Here is a 21,643-nt window from a genome sequence, read left to right as displayed (position 1 = left end):
TTATATCTTTTAAGATAAAAAGTCGTTTGTTTACTGAAATAAAACAAACAAGTGTAATTCACTACTTTGTAGATGTGATACTCATTTCAAAAAGTATTTGTGCCACACTTGGGATATGAAAAAAATTTTGAAAACTTAATGGATGTGTTTGTCATTTACCTAATACTGTGTGGTTATGAGAAAATGAGACCATGAAAAGGATGACTAACAGCACACGAAAGTCTAACAGATTTGCTGAGGGAAACATTTGTACTGATAGACAAAAAATTATTAATTATCAGGATATCACTATTGTGTTATTCAGGGAATTATCATACTAACGCATTTCCTTCGATTACAGAACATTGGAGCATGAACGACCACAAATGCTCAAAAGATAAAAATACAGATTAGAAATGTATATCAGAATCAAAATTGGAACACGTAGCTGTTTCAATCATTCTATTTGTGAACTAACCACCAAAGATAACAGAACAGCTTTAGTGAGACTTAACACTGAAATGCAAAGAGAGCACAATGATTTTTTGGGAATATAACAATCATTTTAGTTGAAAAACGCAAGTTTCAGAACCTGCAAATTTCTCTGAAAATCTTTCACTGTTGTATATCATATCTTACTTTAATCATATTTTCCTTATTTACATGCATAACAAATATTCAGATACATTTCATTGACAAATAAAAGAAAATTTTCAAGATAACAAATGAGAGGTATATATTTGCATCTGATAATTTCATTTATGGAAGGTCCTTCACTCTACAATAATGCCTAATATTTTCTCATCCGGGTCATGCAATTGCCCAATAAAGAGAGAAGGCATACCAATATGTGATGACCATGAAAATTTATCAGAGCTCCCTGTCCCGAGTTTGTCCATAGAGTACTGCAAAAGCAGCAATATCTTTTTTCCTGACTGTACATCAAGCAAAACTGTAAACAATAAAAATGTGATAGGTACCTCTGAAAACATTCACTTGCATGTATGTCTTAAAAGTAATTCTGTTTCAATTTCAAATGTTTTGGCTCCTAAGCTTGTGCATAACTCCTGCTAAATGTACCTGTAATCCTAAAACCAAACACAATCTAAATGTCTAGATATATCAGAACACTTTTAAGTGTCTTTAACTCAGGCAAATTAAAGCCACCACTGTGATAATGCATCATGAATTTAACATCAACCAATAACCAGTATAAAATTTTTGATGCTAAAGTAAAAATAAAAAAGGATACACAACAGAACCGAACATTAATAACTTTCTTTAAACCCAAAGCAACTGAGTAAAACAGAGCTGCAGGCTAAATCCATGCACCACACCTTTTAAATGGAAAAGTACTCAGTCTCAGATATGTTATGCTAAAAATAAAACTATGTTATAGGTTAGGGAAACTGGAGCTGCAGGGTGAATCATTACCATTTCTCTTACCAACTCTTGAAAGAAATCACCAGCCCTTCTTATAAAGCTCTTCCTTAGTTCATCATCACACTTGGGAGTAAAATCTTTTATCAGTGACTACACTGCTTAATTCTCATACCATAATATTTTTCAAACATACTGTTTTAACATACTTAATATTATTCAAATAAGAATAATAACTCATCTGCAATAAAGACACATAAGTTAAATAAAAAGACTATTAATAATTCTACATAACTCTGTACATGATAAACAGTTATGCAACATTAAAAATGGTAAATTTCTATTAATGTCTTGTAACGGTTTCATCTTTCAACTACTAACAACTTGTTCTATAAATACATCTCTATTACCACTATCCTAAGCATGGATTTTAGTTCACTGGATATCTACTGGGTTGTATACTGCATTTTTTCAAGAGCTTGGTCTTCAGTTATGGTCATTTAGGCAGTGTACCAATCTTTCATAATCTTCAAAAACAACAAAGAAACCTAATCTAATCTTTCTATGCTAGATGAAACGAAGATAATCTACCAGCAGACCATAAGAAATATCATTAAATATCTTGTGGAAAAACCCTACCGTATTAATAATTCTATATAACTCTGTACATAATAAACAGTTATGCAACATTAAAAATGGTAAATTTCTATTAATGTCTTGTAATGGTCATCCCTGGGGATAGGGGAGAAAGAATACTTCCCAAATATTCCCTGCGTGTCGTAGAAGGTGACTAAAGGGACGGAGTGGAGGGCTGGAAATCCTCCCTTCTCGTTTCTGATTTTCCAAAAGAAGGAACAAAGAATGGGGCCAAGTGAGGATTTCCCTCAAAGGCTCAGTCCTCTGTTCTTAATGCTACTTCACTAATGCAGGAGATGGCAAATAGTATAAAAAAAAAAAAAGTCTTGTAATGGTAACATCTTTCAACTACTAACAACTTGTTCTATAAACATCTCTGTCACCACTATCCTAAACATGGATTTTAGTACACTGGATATCTATTGGGCTATATACTGCATTTTTTCAAGAGCTTGGTCTTCAGTTATGGTCATTTAGGCAGTGTACCAATCTTTCATAATCATCAAAAACAACAAAGAAATCTAATCTAATCTTTCTATGCTAGATGAAATGAAGATAATCTACCAGCAGACCATAAGAAATATCATCAGATATCTTGTGGAAAAACCCTACCATTCACAACTCTAACAGGTAAGGTACTTGGTCCATATATTTCTTTCCAAATATCATTAACTCTTATCCAAAAGCATATATCTTGCATATACACAGGGTCTATGAACAGGGTGTTCATATAATGGCATTACACCTCAGACTGGGCCCTAGGGTGGTCTGGGCTTGAGTAAATGTTTTATACAATATAACATCAAGCCTCCTCTTCAGCCATAAAAAATGTATTTTCTGCCACAAAAATGGGCATTTTCCTTAAGATACACCTAATTTTATTTAACTGCTTCACCTTAAAATAGTAGCTGACAGCACCTAATGTTCTACCAGTAAACAGCAGCCAACATTGACTGATGTACCAACTTTTCCAGTCTCTTTTGCAAATTGCCAAAAATGTAGAGGAAACAATAATTCTGCTATTCTCAGAACTTCCACAATCACCAATTTAAGCACATGGTTATTCACCTGAGTCTTGTTTACATGGTGACCCCATGGAACAGAGAGCGACTGTTGGATGAATTAAGTTATTAGAAGGAACACCCATGGTATGTATCAGCTGTTGAGTATAGTGAAGAAGAGTAACATCAGAAACGTTAAAATACAGGTTACAGGGTGATTCTTGGGGGATTATGTAGGGAGTATGGAGGCCTAACAAATAACTGAATTCACCTTTCATATTAAAAAAAAAAAAAATCTGCCATATGTCCCAAGTAAAACACTGTGGATTTCATAGATTATTGGAGAGAATAAGTGAGGAAAGATTGACAGAGGATATGTGTGGTGGAGGGAATGAGGAGAAGTGGGAGACCAAATTGGAGGTGGAAGGATGGCATGAAAAAGTTTTTAAGTGATCAGGGCCTGAACATGAGGGTGAAAGGCATGCAAGGAATAGAGTGCATTGGAGCGTTGTGATATACTGGGGTCGACATGCTGTCAATGGATTGAACCAGGGCATGTGAAGCGTCTGGGGTAAACCATGGTAAGTTTTGTGGGGCCAGGTTATGGAAAGGGAGTTGTGGTTTCAGTGCATTGCACATGACAGATAGAGACTGAGTGTGAACGAATGTGGCCTTTGTTGTCTTTTCCTAGTGCTACCTTGTGTGCATGCAGGGGGGAGGAGGTTGTCATTTCATGTGTGGCGGGGTGGCGACGGGAATGAATAAGGGCAGCTACCTCACTGATGCGGGAGACAGTGACAAAGTATAATAAAAGAATAAATACAATGTATACAACAAATATGAAACCAAAATATATATTTGGGCTAACAGTTGGAAAAAAAAAAACTGGAGTTGGTAATCTGCATATTCTTTTTTCCTTCTTTTATATACAAAGTTCTATAGACTGGAAACAATACTTTCTGAGGTTAAAGACATCATGGTTGGTGCTGAGAAATGTAGTCAGAAACTTTAAAGTTTTCCCCTTTAACCTTCACTTTCTTTACATGATAACATACCTCAATGAAGCTAATTGAAAGATATAACCAGCAAACTGGATTAGGTATATAGGTCTTTATCTTCAAGCATTATGCCCCAATCTCATCTTTCTCATTTCATTCACTTGTTCACAAAGTGATAATGTGTAGGCATATCATAGTCCTCAATACCCTACAATATTAAACATTCTTTTCTCTAATATGAAGGAAACAACAAATATGCAAAAGAAACTGACAAAAATAGCATTTTTGAGTTGATAATAAATCATATATAAGATGTAAAACATTACACTTGAATGCATCAACAATACAGATATAGAGAATAACTTACCTAATTAAAAATCTTTCACCTTATCTGCACCTTTTCTTACCTCACTGAAGCCATTTGAATAGTAGATACTGCTGACTGGATTAGTCATTTCTAACTTCACTCACTTCATTCAGAAAAATGACAGTTGTATACACAACTGTACAGTACTCACAATAAACTATAAGAATTAAAAATTCATTCTCAAATCAATAAAAACTGAAAAATATCATCATGCACAACAACCCATGAGAAATTAGCATACATGAATGGATAACAAAGAATACAACAATGCAAAAATACCCTAAAATACTTCTCATATATCTCTCTTTTACCTTTACAGATCTGACAATGTAAGGTATTAACACTTGGTGCACAGTATGTTCCATGATGTACACTTCTCAACACTATAATGATTAATGCAGTGTAAGCATCCATGAAACCATATAAACGCACAATGCTACCGAAATAAAGAAGAGTTGCCAATAAAATAGGCAGGAGCAAGACTCAAAGGCTGCACAAAATTTCATACTTTCAAATGCAACAAAGTTTTCTATCTATGAGGTTCTTTGTAATCTTTGACATGCCTAAGACTGCTTTTAAGAGGCTTGTCACAAGCCAGCTACTACATTGTTTTTATGTTTTTTGTTGGCTTGGATCTAGCCGAAACTGATCAAAATGAGACACAAGCTGCCTCTAGCCTCCTTCTATAAATACATCACTACCATTCCCCATTTCACTATCATCTCCCTTCCTCTCTGTACACATCGATACCAATCCCTGCCACACTGTTGTCTCACTCCCTCCTCCCCAACTGCATTACCACCATTTCCTGCCAAACTGTTGTCTCCCTCTCCCTACAAACACCATGATCATTCCCAGACATACTGTTTCATCCTTCCTCCTGGAACACACTGATACAGTTCATACCACAATGCTACCTCCTTCCTTCCCTCCCCATACGTATCACTACTGTGTAATGTACTGAAAACACAGCTCCGTATGCACATCCAGGCCGCACAGACCTTTATATGGTTTACCCTAGACACTTCACATTCCCTGGTTCAGTCCACTGACAGCCATTTCCCGCATTAACAAGGTAGTGTCAAGAACAGAGGACTGAGCCTTGGAGGGAAAATCCTCGCTTGGCCCCTTCTCTGTTTCTTCTTTTGGAAAAGTAAAATCTGAAGGGGAGGATTTCCAGCCCCCAACTCCCATTCCTTTTAGTCTCCCTCTTCTCATTATTCCCTCCACTTCTGACACATATATCCTCCTTGTCATCCTTTCCTCACTCATTCTCTCCATATGTCTGAAACACTACAGCACACCCTCTTTTTATACCTCACCAGTCTCTTACCCTTTTATCACTTACTCCATCAAAGTACTTGATGCCATATACTGTCCTCATACATTTCATTTCCAAAATACATAGAGAAAAAAATGGTAAATCCATTCTTGAATCAATTCTAAGACAAAAAAAAATGACATCAAGACATGAAAACCATTAATTACTATAATTACTATAATTAGACACATTAATACCATTTCATTTAAATTGCTTTCTTGTAATTTTCTTCATATCTTTTTCTGTTAATCTTACAACTGTCAGTGATAAATAAGTTAATTTGTCAAAGAAACTTTGAGAATCAACTAAATAAATCAATACAAAAAGCTTATGAACTGAACACATCTCACCTCTTTCATTGGCATGCGAAGCTTCAGGATCTCAGCATACCTTGTGCATACTTCAAATGGTGCATTAATCTTCACAAACCTGCAAAGAATGTTCTAGGTGAATAAAATCCCAACTTACATTGATCCTTTCAACTGAACAGATTTTTTTTTTTTTTTTTTTTGCTTTGTCGCTGTCTCCCGCGTTTGCGAGGCAGCGCAAGGAAACAGACGAAAGAAATGGCCCAACCCACCCCCATACACATGTATATACATATGTCCACACACGCAAATATACATACCTACACAGCTTTCCATGGTTTACCCCAGACGCTTCACATGCCCTGATTCAATCCACTGACAGCATGTCAACCCCGGTATACCACATCGCTCCAATTCACTCTATTCCTTGCCCTCCTTTCACCCTCCTGCATGTTCAGGCCCCGATCACACAAAATCTTTTTCACTCCATCTTTCCACCTCCAATTTGGTCTCCCTCTTCTCCTCGTTCCCTCCACCTCCGACACATATATCCTCTTGGTCAATCTTTCCTCACTCATTCTCTCCATGTGCCCAAACCATTTCAAAACACTCTCTTCTGCTCTCTCAGCCACGCTCTTTTTATTTCCACACATCTCTCTCACCCTTACGTTACTTACTCGATCAAACCACCTCACACCACACATTGTCCTCAAACATCTCATTTCCAGCACATCCATCCTCCTGCGCACCACTCTATCCATAGCCCATACCTCGCAACCATACAACATTGTTGGAACCACTATTCCTTCAAACATACCCATTTTTGCTTTCCGAGATAATGTTCTCGACTTCCACACATTCTTCAAGGCTCCCAGAATTTTCGCCCCCTCCCCCACCCTATGATCCACTTCTGCTTCCATGGTTCCATCCGCTGCCAGATCCACTCCCAGAAATCTAAAACACTTCACTTCCTCCAGTTTTTCTCCATTCAAACTCACCTCCCAATTGACTTGACCCTCAACCCTACTGTACCTAATAACCTTGCTCTTATTCACATTTGCTCTTAACTTTCTTCTTTCACACACTTTACCAAACTCAGTCACCAGCTTCTGCAGTTTCTCACATGAATCAGCCACCAGCGCTGTATCATCTGCGAACAACAACTGACTCACTTCCCATGCTCTCTCATCCCCAACAGACTTCATACTTGCCCCTCTTTCCAAAACTCTTGCATTCACCTCCCTAACAACCCCATCCATAAACAAATTAAACAACCATGGAGACATCACACACCCCTGCCGCAAACCTACATTCACTGAGAACCAATCACTTTCCTCTCTTCCTACACGTACACATGCCTTACATCCTTGATAAAAACTTTTCACTGCTTCTAACAACTTGCCTCCCACACCATATATTCTTAATACCTTCCACAGAGCATCTCTATCAACTCTATCATATGCCTTCTCCAGATCCATAAATGCTACATACAAATCCATTTGCTTTTCTAAGTATTTCTCACATACATTCTTCAAAGCAAACACCTGATCCACACATCCTCTACCACTTCTGAAACCACACTGCTCTTCCCCAATCTGATGCTCTGTACATGCCTTCACCCTCTCAATCTATACCCTCCCATATAATTTACCAGGAATACTCAACAAACTTATACCTCTGTAATGTGAGCACTCACTCTTATCCCCTTTGCCTTTGTACAATGGCACTATGCACGCATTCCGCCAATCCTCAGGCACCTCACCATGAGTCATTTTTTTTTTTTTTTTTGCTTTGTCGCTGTCTCCCGCGTTTGCAAGGTAGCGCAAGGAAACAGACGAAAGAAATGGCCCAACCCACCCCCATACACATGTATATACATACGTCCACACACACAAATATACATACCTACACAGCTTTCCATGGTTTACCCCAGACGCTTCACATGCCTTGATTCAATCCACTGACAGCACGTCAACCCCGGTATACCACATCGCTCCAATTCACTCTATTCCTTGCCCTCCTTTCACCCTCCTGCATGTTCAGGCCCCGATCACACAAAATCTTTTTCACTCCATCTTTCCACCTCCAATTTGGTCTCCCTCTTCTCCTCGTTCCCTCCACCTCCGACACATATATCCTCTTGGTCAATCTTTCCTCACTCATTCTCTCCATGTGACCAAACCATTTCAAAACACCCTCTTCTGCTCTCTCAACCACGCTCTTTTTATTTCCACACATCTCTCTTACCCTTATGTTACTTACTCGATCAAACCACCTCACACCACACATTGTCCTCAAACATCTCATTTCCAGCACATCCATCCTCCTGCGCACAACTCTATCCATAGTCCACGCCTCGCAACCATACAATATTGTTGGAACCACTATTCCTTCAAACATACCCATTTTTGCCTTCTGAGATAATGTTCTCGACTTCCAAACATTCTTCAAGGCTCCCAGAATTTTCGCCCCCTCCCCCACCCTATGATCCACTTCCGCTTCCATGGTTCCATCTGCTGCCAGATCCACTCCCAGATATCTAAAACACTTCACTTCCTCCAGTTTTCCTCCATTCAAACTCACCTCCCAATTGACTTGACCCTCAACCCTACTGTACCTAATAACCTTGCTCTTATTCACATTTACTCTTAACTTTCTTCTTTCACACACTTTACCAAACTCAGTCACCAGCTTCTGTAGTTTCTCACATGAATCAGCCACCAGCGCTGTATCATCAGCGAACAACAACTGACTCACTTCCCATGCTCTCTCATCCCCAACAGACTTCATACTTGCCCCTCTTTCCAAAACTCTTGCATTCACCTCCCTAACAACCCCATCCATAAACAAATTAAACAACCATGGAGACATCACACACCCCTGCCGCAAACCTACATTCACTGAGAACCAATCACTTTCCTCTCTTCCTACACGTACACATGCCTTACATCCTTGATAAAAACTTTTCACTGCTTCTAACAACTTGCCTCCCACACCATATATTCTTAATACCTTCCACAGAGCATCTTTATCAACTCTATCATATGCCTTCTCCAGATCCATAAATGCTACATACAAATCCATTTGCTTTTCTAAGTATTTCTCACATACATTCTTCAAAGCAAACACCTGATCCACACATCCTCTACCACTTCTGAAACCACACTGCTCTTCCCCAATCTGATGCTCTGTACATGCCTTCACCCTCTCAATCAATACCCTCCCATATAATTTGCCAGGAATACTCAACAAACTTATACCTCTGTAATTTGAGCACTCATTCTTATCCCCTTTGCCTTTGTACAATGCCACTATGCACGCATTCTGCCAATCCTCAGGCACCTCACCATGAGTCATACATACATTAAATAACCTTACCAACCAGTCAACAATACAGTCACCCCCTTTTTTAATAAATTCCACTGCAATACCATCCAAACCTGCTGCCTTGCCGGCTTTCATCTTCCGCAAAGCTTTTACTACCTCTTCTCTGTTTACCAAATCATTTTCCCTAACCCTCTCACTTTGCACACCAACTCGACCAAAACACCCTATATCTGCCACTCTATCATCAAACACATTCAACAGACCTTCAAAATACTCACTCCATCTCCTTCTCACATCACCACTACTTGTTATCACCTCTCCATTTGCGCCCTTCACTGAAGTTCCCATTTGCTCCCTTGTCTTACGCACTTTATTTACCTCCTTCCAGAACATCTTTTTATTCTCCCTAAAATTTAATGATACTCTTTCACCCCAACTCTCATTTGCCCTTTTTTTCACCTCTTGCACCTTTCTCTTGACCTCCTGTCTCTTTCTTTTATACATCTCCCACTCAATTGCATTTTTTCCCTGCAAAAATCGTCCAAATGCCTCTCTCTTCTCTTTCACTAATACTCTTACTTCTTCATCCCACCACTCACTACCCTTTCTAATCAACCCATCTCCCACTCTTCTCATACCACAAGCATCTTTTGCGCAATCCATCACTGATTCCCTAAATACATCCCATTCCTCCCCCACTCCCCTTACTTCCATTGTTCTCACCTTTTTCCATTCTGTACTCAGTCTCTCCTGGTACTTCCTCACACAAGTCTCCTTCCCAAGCTCACTTACTCTCACCACCCTCTTCACCCCAACATTCACTCTTCTTTTCTGAAAACCCATACAAATCTTCACCTTAGCCTCCACAAGATAATGATCAGACATCCCTCCAGTTGCACCTCTCAGCACATTAACATCCAAAAGTCTCTCTTTCACGCGCCTGTCAATTAACACGTAATTCAATAACGCTCTCTGGCCATCTCTCCTACTTACATAAGTATACTTATGTATATCTCGCTTTTTAAACCAGGTATTCCCAATCATCAGTCCTTTTTCAGCACATAAATCTACAAGCTCTTCACCATTTCCATTTACAACACTGAACACCCCATGTATACCAATTATTCCCTCAACTGCCACATTACTCACCTTTGCATTCAAATCATCCATCACTATAACCTGGTCTTGTGCATCAAAACCACTAACACACTCATTAAGCTGCTCCCAAAACACTTGCCTCTCATGATCTTTCTTCTCATGCCCAGGTGCATATGCACCAATAATCACCCATCTCTCTCCATCAACTTTCAGTTTTACCCATATTAATCGAGAATTTACTTTCTTACATTCTATCACATACTCCCACAACTCCTGTTTCAGGAGTACTGCTACTCCTTCCCTTGCTCTTGTCCTCTCACTAACCCCTGACTTTACTCCCAAGACATTCCCAAACCACTCTTCCCCTTTACCCTTGAGCTTCGTTTCACTCAGAGCTAAAACATCCAGGTTCCTTTCCTCAAACATACTACCTATCTCTCCTTTTTTCACATCTTGGTTACATCCACACACATTTAGGCACCCCAATCTGAGCCTTCGAGGAGGATGAGCACTCCCCGCGTGACTCCTTCTTCTGTTTCCCATTTTAGAAAGTTAAAAAGAGAACATATGAGGGAGTAAAACTAATGAAGAAGTGATGGAAACAGCAAGGTGAAATTAGGTCTGCAGCAAGGAAGTGTAATATCACCATGGCTATTCAATCTATTCATGTATTGAGTGCTGAAGGAGGTAAATGCAAGGATCTTGGAAGGAAGGGTATGTTTGTAGTCAATTGGGAGTGGGGAAAATGAGGTAGTTGTTGTTTCCTTATGGCATGGTTCTGGTGGCATAATTAAGTAAAAAAAATGACAGAAGATAGTGAATAAGTATAGGAGTCCGAGTGAAAGGAGAATGATGAGAATAAATGTGAATAAAAGCAAGGCTATCTGGTTTAGCAGTGGAAAGAGATATGTTAGTTGGAGTGTGAGTTTGCATATGTGAACTTAAAGGAACTGGGGAGAATGCTATTTCTTGTGTGGTAGGGTGGCGACAGGAATGGATGAAGTCAGCAAGTATGAATAATGTACATGTATAATGTACATATGAATGTGTCTGTGTATGTATATGTATGTATACATTGAAATGTATAGGTATGTAAATGTGCGTGTGTGGGCGTTTATGTATATACAGGTGTATGTGGATGGGTTGGGCCATTCTTTCATCTGTTTGCTTGCACTACCTAGCTAACAAAGGAGACGGTGATTAAGTATATTAAATAAATAAATAAATTCTCTCCATTTCAATACACCCTCTTCTGCTCTCTCAACCACACTCTTTTTATTACCACACTTCTCTCTTACCCTTTCATTACTTACTCGATCAAACAACCTCACACCACATATTGTCCTTAAACATTTCATTTCCAACACATCCACCCTCCTCTGCACAACCCTATCTGTAGCCAATGCCTCACAACCATACAACAGTCAGTCTTTCTTCATTCATGCTCTCAAAGTGCCCAAACCATTTCAGCTCATCTTGGTCAGGTCTCTTAAAGTTTGGTTACCTCTACACCTCTCACTTATCCGGTCACTCCCTACATGATCAACTCAACTCACAACACATATGACACTCAGTTATATATGTACTGGAATATTGTAGTTTGACTAACCTGAGTGGAACATCTTCAACTTTATCCACTTCAAGAACAAGACCTTCTTTGGTAAGGTTCTTCTCAAACACTTCACGGCGTTCTTCTTGTTCATGTTCAGTGTGATCATCTGTATCTACCTCTTTCGATACTAGAACAAAGTCAATGCTGCGCACCCCATCACTCATATAAAGGTGAGGATGTTGCTTTGCCTGAAATTTTTACGAGGTCATAAGTTGTTTTTGGTAAACTTCAGTTACTTCTGGTAAAAAATATATCAATCCTCAAACCTCACTCTAAAGAAAAGCCCAAAATTGTTATCATTATCATTCAGAATTTTCTACAAAACTCTCGAGCATATTCTTATGTTTGGAATAGTCATTAGATTTCTTGAATAACCCAAAAACTGAGTAAAATGCAGCGTCTTCTATAGAAAATTACCTACACAGAACCAATACTGACCACCATTTACTAATGACTTTACTCTCTAAGCCATTCCATAATAAGAAACCATAATTCAACAATAACTACAGATGCTACTCTCTAAACCATAAACTGAACTAACTCTTTTCAGCACTTTTTTGCATCTGTGTTTACGACAGATGACAAAACCAATGTCCTAAATCCAGTTTCATTAATAAGAGAGGAGAATGTCATTCAACAAACTTACATAAAAGCCAAAAACATGTCTTCTGCAATAAATGGTACAAAAATAAATAAAACGACAAGCTCTGATGAGTTTTATCCAAGAACCATTAAAGAGGAAAAAAGTGACAGCTACGCCCTTGACTGCCCTTTTCAATAACTCAATTGCCAGGGGAAAGGTTCTAGATAAATGGAAGTTTGCCAATGTAACACAAATATTCAAATACGGTAACATGGCACTGCCTGAAAATCATCGTCCTATTAGCTTAACATTTGTAGTTGGAAAACTTAAGGAAACCATCATTCAAGATAGAATTGTAAACCATTTATGGGACCATCACTTAACAGATGATTCTCAGCATGATTTTTCATGAAATCACTCATATCTGACAAATCTGTTTGATTTCTCTTGAGATACAATCAACATGTAAGACAAAAAGCAATTAATGTTATCTACCTAAATTTTCAAAATCTTTCAATAAGGCTCTCTATCAAAGGTTAATAGCAAAAATTAAGTTGCAAGGCACTGATGAGGTATTTCAGTAGATGGAAAATTCACTGACTGATAATAAACAGAGGTGTCATTAATAGTCAAGTCTTAGACTGGTAAGATGTAGCAAGTGGAGTGCCACAAGGATCAGTCTTGGGACTGGCTCTCTTTCTCATATATATTAATGGTACTGATAATGGGCTGCATTGCAAGATATCAAAATTCACTGATGATACAAAGCTGGGAAATAAATCTACAAATGAACTGGAACATCTTCAGCTCTTAGCTGACAAAGACAAACTGATGGACTGGACTCATAAGTGGCAAATAAATTTCAATAGCAGTAAGTGCAAAGTTTTAAAAGTCAGTAGCAAATACAAAAAGGCATGTTGGACTGCAAAAGAAAATGAGGAAAGAGATGGGCATAATATCAACAAAAAATTACTAAAACCAGGTGAACAAAGCAAAGCAGCAGTGAAAAGAGGGAACAAAATTCCTGGATTCATAGGTAGGGGCCTTAAACCTAAGTCCAGGGAAATCATCTTTACTCTTTACAATTCATCCGTTCACCCATATCTTGAACATTGTGTTCACGTTTGGTCAGAGAGAGAGAGAGAGAGAGAGAGAGAGAGAGAGAGAGAGAGAGAGAGAGAGAGAGAGAGAGAGAGCACAACATTAAGTTACAAAGATGAATTCCTGACTGATAAACAGATTCTATGAGAGCAGATATAATCAATCTAGGTAGATCAGAAAACAGTAGGTTAAGAGTTGAATTAATTATGCAGAACTGTAATCTCTTACCCTATGGACTGAACTGGGACACCTAAACCCTGATGTCGACTTCATATGCTGATGATGAATCTTGTCAAATGCCTACAACCTATACATAACATTTTTCAGACATTCTTAAGACATTCTATATAATCTACCTTTGCTGTATTGTTTGGTGGCTGGCCATTGAGATCCTCCATGACCACGTCACTGTGGTCTGCGATGAGCTCAGCATCCATGTCTGATAAGTCCTCAGGGTCATGCAGCTCTGTGGTGGAGTAATACACCTGCCATACAAAAACAGTTTTAATGATAGGATAATACTATGGCCAACCCTGTACTATACAGATGAATGATATACTATAAATTGTTATATACACAACTCGGTCATCTTTCAAGAGTGAGGGTGGAAATAATTACTTATAATGAAAATAACATGCTAAATAAAGCAACCTTCCCTCTAAAACAATCTTCTATTGAAAAAAAAATTTTGCATTACACTCCAATACAATTATATAAGACTTTAAGATGTTAATCAAACCAACAATGTTTCACAAAGACCTTAATTTTCACCGTATAAAGAATGTAAAAATATTCTAAAAAAGATTAAATACACCAATCACAAAAATCCATATGATTTGGGGGTAGAGATAGATTAGTAATTTCTCAGAAATCTGAAGAGAGTACAATTTGGTAACCAAAATATTTTGTGGGGTACAAAATGAAACACTTGCATATTCTATAAAATTCTACAAAAATTTATAGCAAAGGAAACCTCTGTAAAGTCAGGCACCACATACTTGGAATTCAGGATAAATGTAAGGAGTACCCAAAAATATGACACAATTAATGAAATTTATGAATGCACCAAGAAATTTTCTTTCTACACAAACACATCCACACGAGATATGACAAAACTGTTCGGCAAATGAGTGTATCTTTCACATTTGGGTTCAATGTTATGATTCCATTTAAATCTGGATGTACTTCCTTACTAAAGGCTTTGTCAATGATTTTTAAGCAGGTAACACTGTAAATCAGTGTTCATCCCAAAAAATAATGGCCAGTAACAGAAGATGCTTCATGTAAAGATATGTATCATCTTCCCCTACCTAAGCTTCCACAGTATTTCATGGAAGGATCATCACAGACAAAACACTTTAACTAGGCTTCCAAACGAGAGTATTTCATAAAATGATCATCATAATTAACTAGGCTTTCAGAGTATTTCATGTAAGGATAATCAGAGGCAACATATTTAATAACTCCACAGTAAATTAATTAACAATCTTAAGCATTAGCCTATCATAATGCACAGCATCTTCAGTCTCCCTCTTTCATAGTAAAATGGTAATTCTTATTTTCCAGTAAAGACATGTATACAATGGGAAAAATATATTCTTATCTGCCCTTAGGTCATACTTATTGCACATCATTCCAAGTTAATAAATGATAAGTTGAGTTTTTGAGTTGCATAATTATAATTTTCATAAATACAATAATAATATCAACATTAGTAGATAACAGTAAAAGCAACAAAAATAGAAAAGAATTTGAACTTATTTTCCATTTCCTGCTTCACTGAGGCAGCACCTGAAATGGATGAAATAGCCCCATTTGTTAACATTCACTCTTTAACTGTCAAGAATAATGCACCAATACTAGAGCCCATCATCCACAATCAAGCACCAGGACCATTCTCTGGTTTTCCCTGACTGTTTCATATGACCTGATTCACACTACTGTTATCACCCCCCCCCCCCCCCCCCCCCCCCCCCCCCAAGGTATATCATTGCTCCAATCTGTTCTATCCCATGCATGTTTCTCAACCTCCTGAATGTTTAGGTCCTGATGTCTCCAAGCCTCTTTTACTACATCTCTCCAACTCCATCTCCATGTCTTTATTACAACAAGAGAGAGAAAACTAATGATGAAGATGAGCAAAGTATATTATTATTATTATTATACTTTGTCGCTGTCTCCCGCGTTTGCGAGGTAGCGCAAGGAAACAGACGAAAGAAATGGCCCAACCCACCCCCATACACATGTATATACATACGTCCACACACGCAAATATACATACCTACACAGCTTTCCATGGTTTACCCCAGACGCTTCACATGCCTTGATTCAATCCACTGACAACACGTCAACCCCGGTATACCACATCGCTCCAATTCACTCTATTCCTTGCCCTCCTTTCACCCTCCTGCATGTTCAGGCCCCGATCACACAAAATCTTTTTCACTCCATCTTTCCACCTCCAATTTGGTCTCCCTCTTCTCCTCGTTCCCTCCACCTCCGACACATATATCCTCTTGGTCAATCTTTCCTTACTCATTCTCTCCATGTGCCCAAACCACTTCAAAACACCCTCTTCTGCTCTCTCAACCACGCTCTTTTTATTTCCACACATCTCTCTTACCCTTACGTTACTCACTCGATCAAACCACCTCACACCACACATTGTCCTCAAACATCTCATTTCCAGCACATCCATCCTCCTGCGCACAACTCTATCCATAGCCCACGCCTCACAACCATACAACATTGTTGGAACCACTATTCCTTAAAACATACCCATTTTTGCTTTCCGAGATAATGTTCTCGACTTCCACACATTCTTCAAGGCCCCCAGAATTTTTGCCCCCTCCCCCACCCTATGATCCACTTCCGCTTCCATGGTTCCATCCGCTGCCAGATCCACTCCCAGATATCTAAAACACTTCACTTCCTCCAGTTTTTCTCCATTCAAACTCACCTCCCAATTTACTTGACCCTCAACCCTACTGTACCTAATAACCTTGCTCTTATTCACATTTACTCTTAACTTTCTTCTTCCACACACTTTACCAAACTCAGTCACCAGCTTCTGCAGTTTCTCACATGAATCAGCCACCAGTGCTGTATCATCAGCGAACAACAACTGACTCACTTCCCAAGCTCTCTCATCCCCAACAGACTTCATACTTGCCCCTCTTTCCAAAACTCTTGCATTTACCTCCCTAACAACCCCATCCATAAACAAATTAAACAACCATGGAGACATCACACACCCCTGCCGCAAACCTACATTCACTGAGAACCAATCACTTTCCTCTCTTCCTACACGTACACATGCCTTACATCCTCGATAAAAACTTTTCACTGCTTCTAACAACTTGCCTCCCACACCATATATTCTTAATACCTTCCACAGAGCATCTCTATCAACTCTATCATATGCCTTCTCCAGATCCATAAATGCTACATACAAATCCATTTGCTTTTCTAAGTATTTCTCACATACATTCTTCAAAGCAAACACCTGATCCACACATCCTCTACCACTTCTGAAACAGTTAAGCAGGTGGACATAAACATATTTTCAAAAAGTACCATAACCAAAATCACAAAGTTATATGCCATGATAAGTTCCAAGTTAACCCTTTTCATAAAAAGTTAGGCAAAACTCAAACTAAGGTAATGCATCTTCTATCTATACCTCTGACACCCATTCCCTCTGGGAATTCCCATTACGGCTGTGACCATGGTAAAGGTCTCCATTTATCACTGTCTTTACGTGCCTCCCTTGCATACACCATTCCACACACACTTCCCCAATTTCTCTCCCTCAAGTACTCTTTCACTTTATGTTGTTAAGTTCTTTATATTCTGGAAAATGACTGCATTAACCATATATTTTGATGCATTTGATCTGGCCCAGAAGAGTCGGGTCAAATGCATTCTTAACAAAACCAAGGTGAGGCTCCTGACAATGGACAGGTGAAAGAGAATGATGATGACTGACAAAGCAATCCCTCTTCATTCAACATGCTATACAACAGAGACAAAAAATGGATGATAATGTTAAGGAAGTGGTGCATCATAATTCATCAGTTTCATACACAGATGGGTTAGAATTATCATTGAACTCTACACCAAAATCATACACAATGCAAGAGGTAAAATTAATACACACATACCTAGAAAATTGACTGTGTATCCACTGTAAAACCAGGGCATCAAAATGTCATATATCTAGTCATTTGCTAATCATCTGAATTTCCTAAATGAAATGCTATGTTCATGTGAGTCACCACACGAACAGGGTCTCTACATATGCAAGTGACAGTAGATAGGGAGCTATGTTTGTAGTGCTTTAGCAAACAAAAATAGTTTACACAGTGTCAACAGGAAATTGGCTTATATAAGCAGAAACAGTAGACTACTATCATAATTATGCTTGCAGTACACTGACAAGAGAAAATTAAGTAATGTTAGCAACAGAGTTATAGCAATGGTTTGGAAACATTTAGAACTATTAAGCCTGCAAAATCTAAATTTTATAATTTTTGGTTAATATCAATTTGTCTGAGTTTTCAGTGGGATGCCAGAAAACAAATCTGAATACTGACTTTTGAATTCTAGGGTTTTCACTGCACATACAAACTATTACCTTTACAGAAAGCTATAACATGAAATTTTGTTCACTCCAACAATTGAAAGTATAAACCACTTCCTTTATATTTGGTCCCTCTTGGGAATTGTGTCATTTCCTTTGATACTTCAGATGCTTTTATACGGGGAATTGTGTCATTTTCTTTGATACTTCAGATGCTTTTTATACAAGCTGAATTTCCCTTGATATTTCAGATTCTTTTTATATGAGCTGACATAAGCATCTGATTTCTTAACTTCCATCTTTCTGCTTGGCTCCTTGCTCTCATTTTTTTTCCACTTTATCAAACAATGAACTGTTGCAATAACAGAGAAAATGACCCACCTCCAAACCAAACAGTGTTGCTGTTCCTGAAGGTTAAATTCTATCTCCTTCCCTCTTCTTTCTTTTTATCAATGACATTCTTTCAACCAATAACTTTGTTCATTCCTACACCAATAACTAATAAGGCACTATTCCACAACATGTTACCCTTAAACACCAAAGGCATACACAGCTAACTATCTAAGGAACACCAGGAGTCATGACGGCAGTACTATTCTTTACGTTACAACACTTTTTTGTGCATATCCTTTGCCTGTACATGTATTTCTGTTTCATTTCGTAATGGGATACAGAAAATCTGAATGACATACACCCTAAACAACCCTCATCCACCATTTCTCCATCACTACCCTGAGGAGGTCTATGTATTTGCTTCAGCATTATGCAACAGCCATTTAAAATATTTCAGGTCATCTTTTTCCATATCCTTTACTTTTATATGTAAGTTCTTCATTTTTCAAGGGAAATGGAAAATACTCATACTCTTTTGTTAAAAGTTGTGCATGTATCTGACAGCACAAAAGATCAGACTGCAAAAATGTAAACCTTCCTCAATGCACAAAACATATAGGCAATCACAGCTTAAATATTTGCAGTCGCCATTATTTTGAAAAATAAAAAGGAATTGCATATCCTTCCTCTCATAACAAGTAACAGCCCCCAGCAAGCTCTATTATTCTCCACTTTTTTCCACATGAAGCTACAAAACTTTCATTAACATTTCTATACACCAACTTTCTTCATCATCCTCTCTTTCACTTGGCTATGTAAAAATGATCATCAATATTGCCCATAGAAGGGTTAATAACTGCGACCACATGTGACTGGGAATGCATTCTTGCTAAAATGCAGTCCTTACCTCTGACCCTGCAAGCTGGTGAAATGCAAGGATACCCAGTTCCTGGTACTTCTGGCATTAATTCTATACTAAGCTCAATTAGATGAATATAGGATGGGGTATTATTTTTGGTTTGAGTGCGCTTGTATTTGCATGACAATCAGTGCCCAACTTGCAATGTAAATGGTGTGTGACATACACATGCTGCCCAGGAGGGAACTGCATGGTTTCTGGCATATAAAAACTTGTTCACTACAGAGCTTCAATGGCTAAATGCTATCTACTTCCTGGATGCATCATAATCAATCCCTAATTTATACAATGAAACATCATTACAACATTTAATAGAAGCTGAACACCACATCATTAAGAAATACTAGCAGAGGTAATTTTTCTTTAAAGCAAAAAAATCTGATGAATGTCAACAGCTGAAACAAATAAGAGAAATGCTACAAGAAGGGAAACTAATTACAATATGATCATAACAAGAGCAAAAATGCAATACCATAAAAGATTTCAACAACAAACAAGGGTAGAGGCACTTGAGGGTTGCTACATAATAGGAACATGATTACAACTAAAGCTTGACACAGGTTAGGTAGCATGAAGAATTTAGTCAGAGAGAATTTGCAAAGCACTATCTAGAAAGTCTTAAGTAATAAAATTACAAAAAAGAAAATGAAAAGTATGGCAAAAATGCCAAATGAACAGAAAATTGGTTATAAAAATGGCTTAAAAAATTTAACAATCATGACTTTCAAAAAACTGTGCCTATAACCTCACACTTTCTATAGAAGCAGTTGTGGAAGCCAGACGCCGGAGACTCCTCAGAATATCCCGTGTCTCGCACTGCAGAGGAAGGCAATTAACATACAGAGATGATGATATGGGAAAATTAACTTTTGGAGAAAGAAGAAATGGTGATGAATATTGGGGGGGACATGTGGAAGGTTATGTAAACTACTGCAGCGAAGAAGGTAATAAGTAATATGATGGCCACGACAAATGACAAGCAAAGATAAAAGAAATACTGTATGGCTGTAATAAAAATAATAACAAAAAGAGAGATAAAGGAGCTGAATATACAGAAATGAGTAATATAAAATGATGTGTAGAGGTATCAGCATAAATAGAAAATACATCCTCATAAAGAGGAGTTTTAGGAATGGAAATGAAACAAAAAAAATAATGTCTTAAAAACACAAGTCCAGCTCTCTAGTGCATTATGTCCCAGAATCACCACCTGCCATTCAGGACAAGAGAATGAATGTGAGAGAACATCTTTCAGAAATGCTCATAACCCATGTTAAATGATGGGTCTACAAGTATCATATGCTCCTCCTCAAAACCATTTCCTGGTCCTAACTTTAGAGAGGTTAGCTACTGGACCCAGATCCCAAGCCACAGAAAAATATAAAGAAAAAAAGTCAGGCCTAAATAGGAAGATAACAAAATGGGATGAGAACTGGAGGACATACACAAAACTAGAAATATAAAAAGGAAATGAAAATAAAAAAGTTATGGAGTATAGTAAGAGGTTCAGTTTTACAGTAAAACATAATCTATGAGGGAGTGTAGCAAAGAAGAACATTAAGGAGAATAGAGCACAGGGATACTGTAGGGATAATAAATAAGGAGATACTGCAAGGCAATAGGTTGGGTAGTAAATGGTAAAAAGTATGGCAAAAGGTAGGGTACAATAAGTGTGGTACAATAAGACCAACACAACAAAAGGGTTTCACAGTATGGGGCGAGAAAGTATAAAAAGCCAGTTGTAATAAAAGGGTAAACATAGGCATAATTTTGGAAAAAGATGCATAAGAGGACTATACCACCCATGGGTATAGGAAAGGTAAAACAAGTGTGAGAGATACACAGGAAAATTATCATCATATAACTATAAGAACCCAATCTCCAGAGGCTCTTGCAGCTTTAAAACAGTACTACAGTCATTGACAGGGAAAGGATGGACTCCTCTGGAGTGAGAATTCATGGGCATGGTAGAAAAAAAAGTAGGTCCAGGTTGTTATGAATGGGATTTGTAACAGATCAAATGATATTCGCATGAACAGGAAGAAACAAATAGAATGCTGAAAATGTTTACAATCTTAGTGTGGCTACTAATTTCTCC

At 38.0% G+C, this 21,643-nt stretch overlaps 1 protein-coding gene across 7 annotated transcripts in view; it reads right to left on the bottom strand.

Moving 5' to 3' along the window:
- The window catches only part of LOC139765547 (anoctamin-1-like), a 98,065-nt gene that overhangs the window by 61,964 nt on the left and 14,458 nt on the right, over positions 1–21,643 (bottom strand). For 4 of the 7 annotated variants that reach the window (XM_071693081.1, XM_071693086.1, XM_071693085.1 and 1 more), the window contains 4 exons: positions 14,068–14,196; positions 12,025–12,215; positions 6,033–6,111; positions 1,426–1,485 (listed from right to left, as the gene is read on the bottom strand). In XM_071693081.1, coding sequence (XP_071549182.1) covers positions 1,426–1,485; positions 6,033–6,111; positions 12,025–12,215; positions 14,068–14,196 — 459 coding nt within the window. The remainder of the gene's footprint in view (positions 1–1,425; positions 1,486–6,032; positions 6,112–12,024; positions 12,216–14,067; positions 14,197–21,643) is intronic. The other 3 variants (XM_071693083.1, XM_071693084.1, XM_071693087.1) reach the window with 2 other exon arrangements.

The sequence above is a fragment of the Panulirus ornatus genome, chromosome 55, assembly GCF_036320965.1.
Source record: "Panulirus ornatus isolate Po-2019 chromosome 55, ASM3632096v1, whole genome shotgun sequence".
NCBI lineage: Eukaryota > Metazoa > Arthropoda > Malacostraca > Decapoda > Palinuridae > Panulirus > Panulirus ornatus.
This window is presented reverse-complemented; position numbering and strand designations above follow the sequence as displayed.